At 47.4% G+C, this 12,567-nt stretch overlaps 1 protein-coding gene across 2 annotated transcripts in view; it reads right to left on the bottom strand.

Annotated features, from left to right (window-relative positions):
* The window catches only part of TMEM38B (transmembrane protein 38B), a 59,519-nt gene that overhangs the window by 21,116 nt on the left and 25,836 nt on the right, over positions 1–12,567 (bottom strand). For both annotated transcript variants that reach the window (XM_075594452.1, XM_075594442.1), the window contains exon 2: positions 9,339–9,495. In XM_075594452.1, coding sequence (XP_075450567.1) covers positions 9,339–9,466 — 128 coding nt within the window. In that variant the 5' untranslated portion in view covers positions 9,467–9,495. The remainder of the gene's footprint in view (positions 1–9,338; positions 9,496–12,567) is intronic.

The following is a 12,567-nucleotide window of genomic DNA, read 5'->3' on the forward strand; positions in this document are numbered from 1 at the left end:
ATCTACTCGCCACCTAGCCCCGCCCTTAGCCCCGCCCCTAACCCCGCCCCAACCCGCTTAAAAAAAAGAAAAGAAAAAAGAAATGTAATCAATTTCTAGTAAGAACAACATTCGTTTTTGACATAAGTTTATATTTATTGTAGTACATTTATACTTTACTACAATTAGTCCTTGTTACGTGTATGTGTGTGTGTGTGACTAGTTTCCTGCACCCATTAACCAGTGCCTGAATGCCCCCTCTTCACAATATCTAAAGCAGCAATCCCGCCTGGGATCTTACCTGGTCCGCAGTCCCTCAATGTCCAGGTACCTCATTCCCGCAATGTTATACATTGGAGGGGATGTGATCCCTACCTGTCTTCTGGGTTAGGGGGGATTCCGATGTCTTCCGTGTGACGCTTGAATCAGATCTGGAAGAAAGCAGTATAGGGTAAATAATATATCCAGATCCAGAGTCTGGGAGAGAGAGAGACACAGGCAGAGAGAGAGAGAGAGACAGACAGAGAGACAGACAGAGAGGGAGAGAGACACACACAGAGAGGGAGAGAGACACACACAGAGAGGGAGAGAGACACACACAGAGAGGGAGAGAGACAGATGGAGGGAGAGGGAGAGAGAGAGGGACAGAGAGAGAGAGGGACAGAGAGAGAGAGGGACAGAGAGAGAGAGGGACAGAGAGAGAGAGGGACAGAGAGAGAGAGAGACAGAGAGAGAGAGAGAGAGAGAGAGACAGAGAGAGAGAGGGACAGAGAGAGACAGAGAGAGAGAGAGAGGGACAGAGAGAGACAGAGGGACAGAGACAGAGGGACAGAGACAGAGGGACAGAGACAGAGGGACAGAGACAGAGAGACAGAGACACAGAGACAGAGACACAGACACACAGAGACACAGAGACACAGAGACAGAGAGACAGAGACAGAGGGACAGAGACAGAGGGACAGAGACAGAGGGACAGAGACAGAGGGACAGAGACAGAGGGACAGAGACAGAGAGGGAGAGAGGGACAGAGACAGAGGGACAGAGACACAGAGACAGAGGGACAGAGACACAGAGACAGAGACACAGAGACAGAGGGACAGAGACACAGAGACAGAGACACAGAGACACAGAGACACAGACACAGAGACACAGAGACACAGAGACAGAGACACAGAGACAGAGGGACAGAGACAGAGGGACAGAGACAGAGGGACAGAGACAGAGACACAGACAGAGAGAGAGTGACAGGGAGGGAGAGTGACAGGGAGGGAGAGTGACAGGGAGGGAGAGAGACACAGGTAGAGAGGGAGAGAGACACAGACAGAGAGGGAGAGAGACACAGACAGAGAGGGAGAGAGACACAGACAGAGAGGGAGAGAGACACAGACAGAGAGGGAGAGAGACAGATGGAGGGAGAGGGAGAGAGACGGAGAGGGAGATAGAGAGGGACAGGGAGAGAGAGGGAGAGACAGAGGGACAGAGAGAGAGAGGGAGAGACAGAGGGACAGAGACAGAGGGACAGAGACAGAGGGACAGAGACAGAGGGACAGAGACAGAGGGACAGAGAGAGAGAGAGAGAGAGAGAGAGAGAGAGAGAGAGAGAGAGAGAGAGAGAGAGAGAGAGAGAGAGAGAGAGAGAGAGAGAGAGAGAGAGAGAGAGAGAGAGAGGGAGAGGAGAGAGGGACAGAGACAGAGGGAAGAGAGAGAGTGGACAGAGACAGAGGACAGAGACAGAGGAGAGAGAGAGGACAGAGACAGAGGGACAGAGACAGAGGGACATAGACACAGAGACAGAGGGACAGAGAGAGAGACAGAGACAGAGAGACAGAGACAGAGAGAGGGACAGAGGGAGAGTGACAGGGAGGGAGAGAGACAGGGAGGGAGAGAGGGAGAGAGACACAGGCAGAGAGGGAGAGAGACACAGGCAGAGAGGGAGAGAGACACAGCAGAGAGGGGAGAGAGACACAGGCAGAGAGGGAGAGAGACAGAGAGACACAGGCAGAGAGGATAGAGACACAGGCAGAGAGGGAGGAGAGACAGAGAGGGAGAGAGACAGAGGGGGAGAGAGACAGAGGGGGAGAGAGACAGAGGGGGAGAGAGACAGAGGGGGAGAGAGACAGAGGGAGAGAGAGACAGAGGAGAGAGAGACAGAGGGAGAGAGGCAGAGAGGGAGAGAGACACAGGCAGAGAGGGAGAGAGACACAGGTAGAGAGGGAGAGAGACACAGGCAGAGAGGGAGAGAGACACAGGCAGAGAGGGAGAGAGGGAGAGAGACAGGAAGGGAGAGGTCGAGAGGGAGGAGAACGAGACACAGAGAGGGGGTGATTGACTGACGTGGGGGTAACTAACTGCGGGGTGGGATTACGGACTGTGTGACTGGGTGGGATTACTGACTGTGTGACTGGGTGTTATTACTGACTGTGACTGGGTGGGATTACTGACTGTGTGACTGGGTGGGATTACTGACTGGGTGACTGGGTGGGATTACTGACTGGGTGACTGGTGGGATTACTGACTGGGTGACTGGGTGGGATTACTGACTGGGTGGGGGTTGTATTACTGACTGGGTGGGGTGGGGGTGGGGGTGGGATTACTGACTGGGTGACTGGGTGGGGGGTGGGATGAGTAACTGGTGGAGTTACTGACTGGGTTACTAACTGGGTGGGATTGGTGACTGGGTGGGATTAGTGACTGGGTGACTGGGTGGGATTAGTGACTGGGTGACTGGGTGGGATTAGTGACTGGGTGACTGGGTGGGATTAGTGACTGGGTGGGATTACTGACTTGGTGAATGGTGGGATTGGTTACTGGGTGTGATGGGTGACTGGGTGGGGGAGGATGGGTGACTGGGTGGGGGAGGATGGGTGACTGGGTGGGGGAGGATGGGTGACTGGGTGGGGGAGGATGGGTGACTGGGTGGGGGAGGATGGGTGACTGGGTGGGGGGGTGACAGACTGGGGGGCTGGGTGGGATTACTGACTGGGTGACTGGGTGGGATTAATGACTGGGTGACTGGTGGGATGGGTGACTGGTGGGATGGGTGACTGGTGGGATGGGTGGTGGGGGGGGTGACTGACTGGGTGGTGGGGGGGTGACTGACTGGGTGGGGGGGTGACTGACTGGGTGGGGGGGTGACAAACTGGGGGGTACCTCTGGTGTGCTGCATATACACGTTCTCACACACACACACACACACACACACAGGGGGGGGAACACACACAGGAGGGGGGGGAGAAACACCCCCGCAACTACAGTATCTCCCGACCCGCGTGGGCAGCAGGAGCAGGGAGGAGAAACACACGCACTACTACCTCCTGACCCGCGCGGGCAGCGGGAGAGGGGGGGGGGTAAGGAAAAACACCAGCGCCATTACCTTCTAGCCCGCGCGGGCAGCGGGAGAAGGGGGGGAAGGAGAAACACCAGCGCCATTACCTTCCAGCCCGCGCGGGCAGCGGGAGCAGTGGGGGAAGGAAAAACACCAGCGCCATTACCTTCCAGCCCGCGCGGGCAGCGGGAGCAGTGGGGGAAGGAGAAACACCAGCGCCATTAACTCCCAGCCCGCGCGGGCAGCGGGAGAAGGGGGGGAAGGAGAAACACCAGCGCCATTAACTTCCAGCCCGCGCGGGCAGCGGGAGAAGGGGGGGAAGGAGAAACACCAGCGCCATTACCTCCCACCCCGCGCGGGCAGCGGGAGAAGGGGGGGAAGGAGAAACACCAGCGCCATTAACTCCCAGCCCGCGCGGGCAGCGGGAGAAGGGGGGGAAGGAGAAACACCAGCGCCATTACCTTCCACCCCGCGCGGGCAGCGGGAGAAGGGGGGGAAGGAGAAACACCAGCGCCATTACCTCCCACCCCGCGCGGGCAGCGGGAGAAGGGGGGAAGGAGAAACACCAGCGCCATTACCTTCCACCCCGCGCTGGCAGCGGGAGAGGGGGGGGGAGGAGAAACACCAGCGCCATTACCTTCCACCCCGCGCGGGCAGCGGGAGAAGGGGGGGAAGGAGAAACACCAGCGCCATTACCTCCCACCCCGCGCGGGCAGCGGGAGAAGGGGGGGAAGGAGAAACACCAGCGCCATTACCTTCCACCCCGCGCGGGCAGCGGGAGAAGGGGGGGAGGAGAAACACAAGCGCCATTACCTTCCACCCCGCGCGGGCAGCGGGAGAAGGGGGGGAGGAGAAACAGTGTATTTAAATTGCATTTCATTCCACCCACCTCCAACATCTGTCCAAAATCCTCCATGACCGGATCAGTGCAGGAGCTGACACAATTATACAGGAGGATATTCAGTATAGAGGAGGAGGAGCAGACGCACGCACACACCCCCCCTCTCCCTCTCCCTCACCAGTGCAGAGAAGGAAGGGCAGTTTGAAGTCCTGGCAGCTCCATGCCGCGTCACAGCCAATCAGCTAGAGGAATTTTTTTTTTTCCCGAGTAGGGGATTTTTTTTTTTTTCCGAGCAAGGGATTTTTTTTTTTTTGCAGAGCAGGGGAAATGTTACTGGCCACGAGCCAATTTCCGATCGCAGCTGGCGAGTGGGCGAGTGGGTTTGTCGAGCACTGGATATTGATATTATATATGTATTAATATAAAATAGATTGTTAGGAACAGAGAATTGACAGTCACCCCTGTATGGCCTCTACTCAATACAAAAACGTCAAACTAAAACGTTTCTATGCTTTGATCGTTAAAAATGTGTCGGTGCTTCAGTAAGTACTAAAAAATTCCTCCTCTTCACAGACCACGGGATTTTGAATCTAAAATATTAGCCCGGGCGTAAGCTTTTGACATATTTTACATCGATTCCCAGGTTTTATTTTGGGTGTGTGACAAGATAGATATTTTCGGCTTTCCATTATTTTTTTCAGGAAATAAATGGTTCATATCTCCTCTAACAGAACAGAAATGAACACAAGTGACTTAACTTTAATGCTAAATGCCAGAGATTGTGGGGTGGTACCTCCCCCAAATCACTTTAAATACTAAAGGGTGCTAAGCTTTAGCACGTCTTAACTCCCATTCATATCTTCATATTTATCAGTCTTCTCATAAGCAAGGGTAAGTCCTAACACACAGTAATAACAATATGGTGCTCAAGTACATGGAACTATATATAGTATTGAAAGGAGAATAAAGGCTAACTGGGGAATAATAATTGGTACAAAACCTATAATGGGGCTCTAGTCACCCTGAAGGTAGGGGTAGATGCATAAAAACACCCTCCTTTACCTCATTGGGCTGGCCTCAGGTGAAGTACTCACAGAATGAAGCCTCCAGTTGCTATCTCCATCGGCGTGCAGCTGTATCCTGGTGAGGGAAATCCAAAATGGTATGTGTGCAGCGCACAGCCAAGAAGGGGATGAGGAGCAGGTCTGGCAAAAAATCTTTATTTAGGTTCCATAAAAACGGGGGTTACAACCTTCGACGCGTTTCGTGCACCGCAGGCACTTTGTCAAGAAGTGTATTGTGTGGTGTGCAGGACATTTAAATAGCAGCTGATGCTGCTTTGGCGCCAAAAAAAACAATGACGTCATTACCCATATTAACCAATAGGTGTGATCCCGCATCACACTCGTCAGAACAGTCAGAGACTTGCCAAGCCCCTCTGCGAGACATAGCCTATCAGTGCCAAATGAGCTGACACGCATCGCAAGACAGTGAGAGACCAGTTCTCGCGAGATGCGGCTCACACAGTTCTCGGCCGTCCGCGCATGCGCATGCGGGTCACCCCTGTTAACCAATATACATCCTTGTTGGGCGATACACAGATTGCATGGAAAGGAACTATTAACACCTCCCTGCCCAGCATCACAAGGTCTCACCACAGAAAGATCTCAGGAAACGAGCACCCTTATTTTTGCCAGGCAGAGAGTGATAAAAAATGTAACACAGATACTACTCTAAGTGTGTATACATCTAGACAGGGACACAACAATCATAAGAATCAACATCAAGCTACCATTAAATTGACATATAGATAAAAAACAAAACATAACATTAATTACTGACATACATTTCACATATCTAAAGAAATATATATTTCTCTACACCTATATTAAAACCACATTTTTTAACCCCATAATGATGCAAAGGATATATAAATAATTAATTCCTATGGATTACCCATTCTGATTACTACATAGTTATTGTTTTAGTGTAAGTATGACACTCCTATCTGTTTTTATTTATATTCAAATCTGTGTTAAGTGATGTTAATCACCGATTAATTTTGACATTCTTCAGAATATATGGATTTCCATCAATATCAATTATCTAATGACTCTAAGAATATATATATGTATAAAATTAATTATACATATCCACATGCATTAGTACTTATCAACAAAGTTATTATAACAAAAGTTCCAATTTGTTACAAAAAGTCATATCAAGGGAATATACAGAAGAAACATATTCAAAATAGCCTTCTAGAGACATTATCGTCAGTATTCATTCAGTATTTATTCATAATCATCCTATTGATGGTAACCAACCAGTGGATACATCCTTTTTCTTATGTTTATTATTTAGGTGTCAATTTAATGGTAGCTTGATGTTGATTCTTATGATTGTTGTGTCCCTGTCTAGATGTATACACACTTAGAGTAGTATCTGTGTTACATTTTTTATCACTCTCTGCCTGGCAAAAATAAGGGTGCTCGTTTCCTGAGATCTCTCTGTGGTGAGACCTTGTGATGCTGGGCAGGGAGGTGTTAATAGTTCCTTTCCATGCAATCTGTGTATCGCCCAACAAGGATGTATATTGGTTAACAGGGGTGACCCGCATGCGCATGCGTGGACGGCCGAGAACTGTGTGAGCCGCATCTCGCGAGAACTGGTCTCTCACTGTCTTGCGATGCGTGTCAGCTCATTTGGCACTGATAGGCTATGTCTCGCAGAGGGGCTTGGCAAGTCTCTGACTGTTCTGACGAGTGTGATGCGGGATCACACCTATTGGTTAATATGGGTAATGACGTCATTGTTTTTTTTGGCGCCAAAGCAGCATCAGCTGCTATTTAAATGTCCTGCACACCACACAATACACTTCTTGACAAAGTGCCTGCGGTGCACGAAACGCGTCGAAGGTTGTAACCCCCGTTTTTATGGAACCTAAATAAAGATTTTTTGCCAGACCTGCTCCTCATCCCCTTCTTGGCTGTGCGCTGCACACATACCATTTTGTAAGTCCTAACACAACCTGCAAACGCTCTCTTATCCCCCCTGGTGGAGGAAGAAGTCTTAATAGACAGGTCATTCACATGTCATGTGCATCACAAGACCTGCTATTTAAAACTGGTAGTGGAATTTAAGTTAATAAATCAATATCTGTTAAAAATGTCACTTCACATTAAACATGGGGTAGTCATTCAACAAGTACTGTACAGTACATTTATAACTTGACAAGCCAATAAAAATACCACTTGTGCGCACATTCATGTATCAGATTTGTCTGCAATCCTGCTTTTCTCCATTATCTCTTAGCATATCATGCTTACATACTGCAGCCAGGGATTCTGGGAAATGACATGCAAATGAGCACACGTCACCTTTTGAAAACTTGAAAAGGGAATAAATCAACAACCCACATTTACTTTGATGCAAGTAAGCTACTGAATCGTCTTAATAGCGACTTGTGGGGTTATATTAAAAACAAAGTGGCTTGGAGGGTAATTTGCCAAAGTCCCCCGGCTACCAAGATTTATAAAAGGAAAAAAAAACTTAACAGTGATTTTTTTCCTTTGACAAATATGGTTTTCACTTTAATAAATACACTTAGAGGTGCTTTTACTGGCTTTCAACATGTCATTTTGCATGATACGTACAGAACACAAAACTCCTTCCAGTAACAAGTGTTCCCTTATCAGAAATAAAATATAGACTTTGAAAGTTAAAGGATTATGTATCAAGGTTTCCTGGATGTAAAACGGAAGCAAAAGGTGGTGCAAAAAAATAGCACCAGATTCAAAGAAAATGTAGTCCATTCGCTTCCAATGGGACCAGCAATGGGCTAACATCTGGTATTATTCCCTGTACCCCATCCTTGTAGTAGTCATGGTAAAATCTTGACTAAGTTATGATGCTGGTTCCTTGAGCTTTCCCACACCCGATCTCTAACATGCTGAGAATTACTGAAGAAGAGAATCCAGGTGAAGGGTTCAGGTTTGGCTTTTTGTTGCTCACTCTGGGATTGTAGAGTCCATTATTTGGACTCTGCACTTTCCGATAAGTGTTTTAATCTAATAGAAGGGAAAAATAAATAATATATTATATACTGTATAATATATATATATATTATTATTTTTTTGCTTCTTGGCCAATTCCCAAAATCGATGTATGTATTGGGGATACATAGGCATTGAGCAACCAGTTTTAATGTTGAATAATGTTTAAAACAAGAAAATCCACAAACGTATTTATCGTTTCTATGAAACAATGTTACCAGAAGTGACTTATTTAATATTTGGCCTCAGACTCTTTTTGGCGTAACACTAGAATGGCAGCCAAAAGGGTGCTAGCCATTTGCTGCCGTTACTTTGGTCCTGATACTGATCAACTAGTTAAACATTTATGAGTAAAGGGCCGGAAGAATATTGCAATGCAATTTTAAATATATAAAACAAGACTTAAAAACCGTTATAGGTCAATAAAAACAATGTTACCAAAAAAAAAAAAAAATGAATACTGTATATATATATTAATTTTTTTTTTTTGTATATGTATATATAAAATGGTGTTCAATCCGCGCTCATGCTTCCTAAGTGTGCCGCTCCACAAACGTCCACCGACGGAACCTCCGGCAGCGGACCAGACAACCAACAAAAAGAGCACAAGAGCGCACCGAGGTCAAAAGGAGGTATATTAGAAAAAGTAAGCAAATGCAATAAATTACTTACAATGAAATAAAATGCAGTCCGTATGTAGAAGGGCTTCACGATGCTGCGGCAGGCTGCTGCGAAGAGGGGGGCTCCTTCCTTACTTTTTGTTATATACCTCCTTTTGACCTCGGTGCGCTCTTGTGCTCTTTTCGTTGATATATATAGATATATTCACATTTAACCCTTGAAATTAGCAGGAGCGGCTTGTCTGAAAGCCAGTCACAAACCCTTGAAGCTTTGGAATTGGCACACAGGCCTCAAGCGGAGTAGCCCTGGCTTACAGTACAAGTTTTCAAAACTCACAGAGTTCTTCTACTTTACAGAACAAAGAACCCTGTGAGGTTGGAAAGCTATATTCCTCCGCTATATTACATTGTTGGTCCAATAAAAAGGTATTGTAATATTTGTTTTTCTGCTTCATTTTTCAAACGAAATAAGGGACACTTTTTTTTTTTTTAGCTTTCAATGTACTTGTACAACTTACCAGATTATAGATGCCAATAAGATGTTCAAGGTATTTGAAAGGAATGCCACTGGAGGCTCCGCAAGCATTATAGAAGATAGAATTCCACCGCCAAAGCAATAGAGCATAGCACTAAACCAGGAAGCCATAGGACTCCGTGTTGCCACATCCACAGCTCCTACAATGACACAAAACAATTGTCCGCCTTGAAGTTACTTGATCCTATCACAAGATAGTGTAATACGTCATCAACACCAATAATATCAAGTCTCTTTGCTCAAGTATAACCCTACAACATGAAATAAAGCTTCTATGTACTTCTATTATTAGAAATGTGCTAGTCATTTGCCCCAGTTAATGTAGTAATGCAAAATGTGCCTTTATGTCTTACAATAATACCATATTTTTAAATCTAGTTTATTTTGCCTTACCACATGCTTTTCACATTTTCCTGGTTGATGAATTCTGTTCCCACCATGCTCTTGGCCTCCCTCACCCCCACCCTCCCTATAACAACCCCCCTCTCCTTCCTCGCTATCCTGGAACATCATAATGAGTTGCAGACAGTCTTTGTATTGAACCATAAACAAGCTATAATATAGATAGATAAATAATATACAAAGCTATGGGCCAAACATACCAAAACCCCACCTACGCTCTTCCTTTTGATCCTATTAGTTAGCATGACAAGTTTTGGTGTCCCTAGGATTAAGCATGTGGATTTATATAGCTGGACAAACAAACTTTCTGAATTATAGTATAGATGAAATGTACTGTTTGCATAAGTATTCAACCCCTTAAACCAGTACTTGGTAGAAGTACCTTTTGCAGCAATTACTGCTATGAGTCTTTTAGGATTGGTCTCTACTAGCTTTGGACAGTAGGATGGTGACATTTTTGCCCATTTTCACAAGAAAATTGATCCAGTTCTGAAAAGTATTGGGGGATCGTCGATGACTGTAATCTTCAAGTTTCACCATAAATGTTCAATTGGATTAGTCAGGACTTTGACTGGGCCACTCAAGAACATTACGTCTCTGTTTGTTCAACCACTTTAGTGTGGCTTTGTGCTTCGAGTCACTGTCCTGCTGAAATGTGAATTTTCTCCCGAGTTTCGAGTCTTGGCTGACTCAAAAAGGTTTTCCTCAAGGATTTACCTGTATTTTGCACCATCCATACTCCCCTCTATCCTGACAAGCTTCCCAGTCCATGCTGAAGAGAAGCAATGCTTGACTGTTGGGGCGGTGTTAACTGGGTGATGTGCAGTGTTGGGCATGTGCCAGACGTACCGCTTGGAGTTTGGACCAAAAGCTTACATTTTTCATTTCGTCTTACCATAAAAACTTTTTCCACGTCTGCAGTATCATCTACAGCAGCGGTGCGCAAAGTGGGGGGCGCGACCCCCAGGGGGGGCGGGAGATTGTGCTGGGGGGGCGCGGGCAGTTGCAGAGGCCCCGCGCTCTTCCCCCAGGCATTTAAATTAAATGCCGGGGGATCGCGTGAGGCCCCTGCAACTGTTTACTTACCGGGATTCAGCCGTCTGTGTTGCGTCACCATGGCAACGCGGCGTCAATAGACGCCGCGGCACCATGTGACCTGACGTCACACGCCCACGCAGCGTCATCAGACGCGGCTGAAGAAAGGCAGGGGGGCGCGAGAGCCGGGGCAGAGAGACAGGGGGGCGAAGCACAAAAAGTTTGCGCTCCCCTGATCTACAGTATATGCTTTTTTTTGCAGACTCCATACGTGATTTAAGTGGAGTCTTTTTGAGTTATTGCTTCTTTCTTGCCACCCATCAATACAGGCCAGCTGTGGGACCAGCTTATTGTTGATTTGTTAACACTGACTCCAATCTCAGACACAGAACTTTGCAGACCTCTCAAGGTCATTATTGGCTACAGACCGACATCCCAAACCAGTTTTCTGCTTACCGTTCAGAGAGGGCGACCTGATCTGGGTAATGTCTGGGTGATATGATGCATCTTCCACTTCTTAATGATGGACTTCACTATGCTGAGAGGGATAATCAGCGCCTTTGACATTTTCTTGTACCCTTCTCCTACTTTGTGTCTCTCTACCACTTAATCCCCAACTTGTTTTGAAAGCTCCTTGGTTGCTTTGTTGGATCACTGTCAGTTGCAGCTTCAAAGTCTTTATATTTATAAAAACATATATATGTTTTACCAGGAAGTAATACATTGAGAGTTACCTCTCATTTTCAAGTATGTCCTTGCGGGAAATTATGTACCAAGTTAAGTACCAAGTTAAACCACTGATTACACACAGGCTGAAACCATTTCACTCATTTTTGTGACCTTTCATACAGTCAATTTGTACCTGAACAGCTTTAGGGCTACAGTAGCAAAGGTGTTGAATACTTATGCAACTGAGATTAATCTGTTTCTCTGTATATATTACTTAATATTCTATATGCATTGTCTAACTATCATTTTAAAGCAGAGCCACCAATGCGGGTGGCAGAGCCCCGTGTCCCGGGCCTGGTGGCTGCAGTTCGGGCCCAACTCCTGCGTCCAGGCCTCTGGTTGCCACCGTGCCCTGGCTCTCCCCAGCTGCAGGCCTCCCTCACTCTCCCATGCCGGCCTCTTTCACATGCTAGTGTGCGCCGGAAGCAGGGCCAAGCTTCCGGCGCGTACCAGCATGCAAGAGGCCCGATGCAGGAGAGTGATGGAAGTCGCATCAGTGTGGGAGGGCCAGGGTACGGTGGCAACCAGAGACCCAGCAGCGAGACCCTCCCGCAGCCCCTGGCATGAGAGGCCCGCAGCAGCTGGACACCACCCCCAAGGTATGTATTTGTGGGGGTAGCGTATATGTATGTATTGGGGGGGGGGGGGTATAGTGTATTGGGAGTGTATGTGGGGGATAGTGTATGTATTTGGGGGGGATAGTGTTGTATGTATGTTGTGTGGGTAATGTGGAGGGGTAATTAGTGTGTGTGTGTGTGTGTGTGTGTGTGTGTGTGTGTGTGTGTGTGTGTGTGTGTGTGTGTGTGTGTGTGTGTGTGTGTGTGTGTGTGTGTGTGTGTGTGTGTGTGTGTGTGTGTGTGTGTGTGGAAAAAAATAGTGAGAGGGGGTTTAAGAGGGAATAAGGAAGAGATAGATGGGTGAGGGGGAGGGAAAAGATTAATACATGGTGAGGGGGCTCACAAGGTGTGAAATGGGGTGCTCGCAAGACCGACGACACGGGTGCACCCCGGTCAAAACTCTAGTCCAGGGCCCTGGGAAAGCTGTTG

This window comes from Ascaphus truei, chromosome 1, assembly GCF_040206685.1.
Source record: "Ascaphus truei isolate aAscTru1 chromosome 1, aAscTru1.hap1, whole genome shotgun sequence".
NCBI classification, from domain to species: Eukaryota; Metazoa; Chordata; class Amphibia; order Anura; family Ascaphidae; genus Ascaphus; species Ascaphus truei.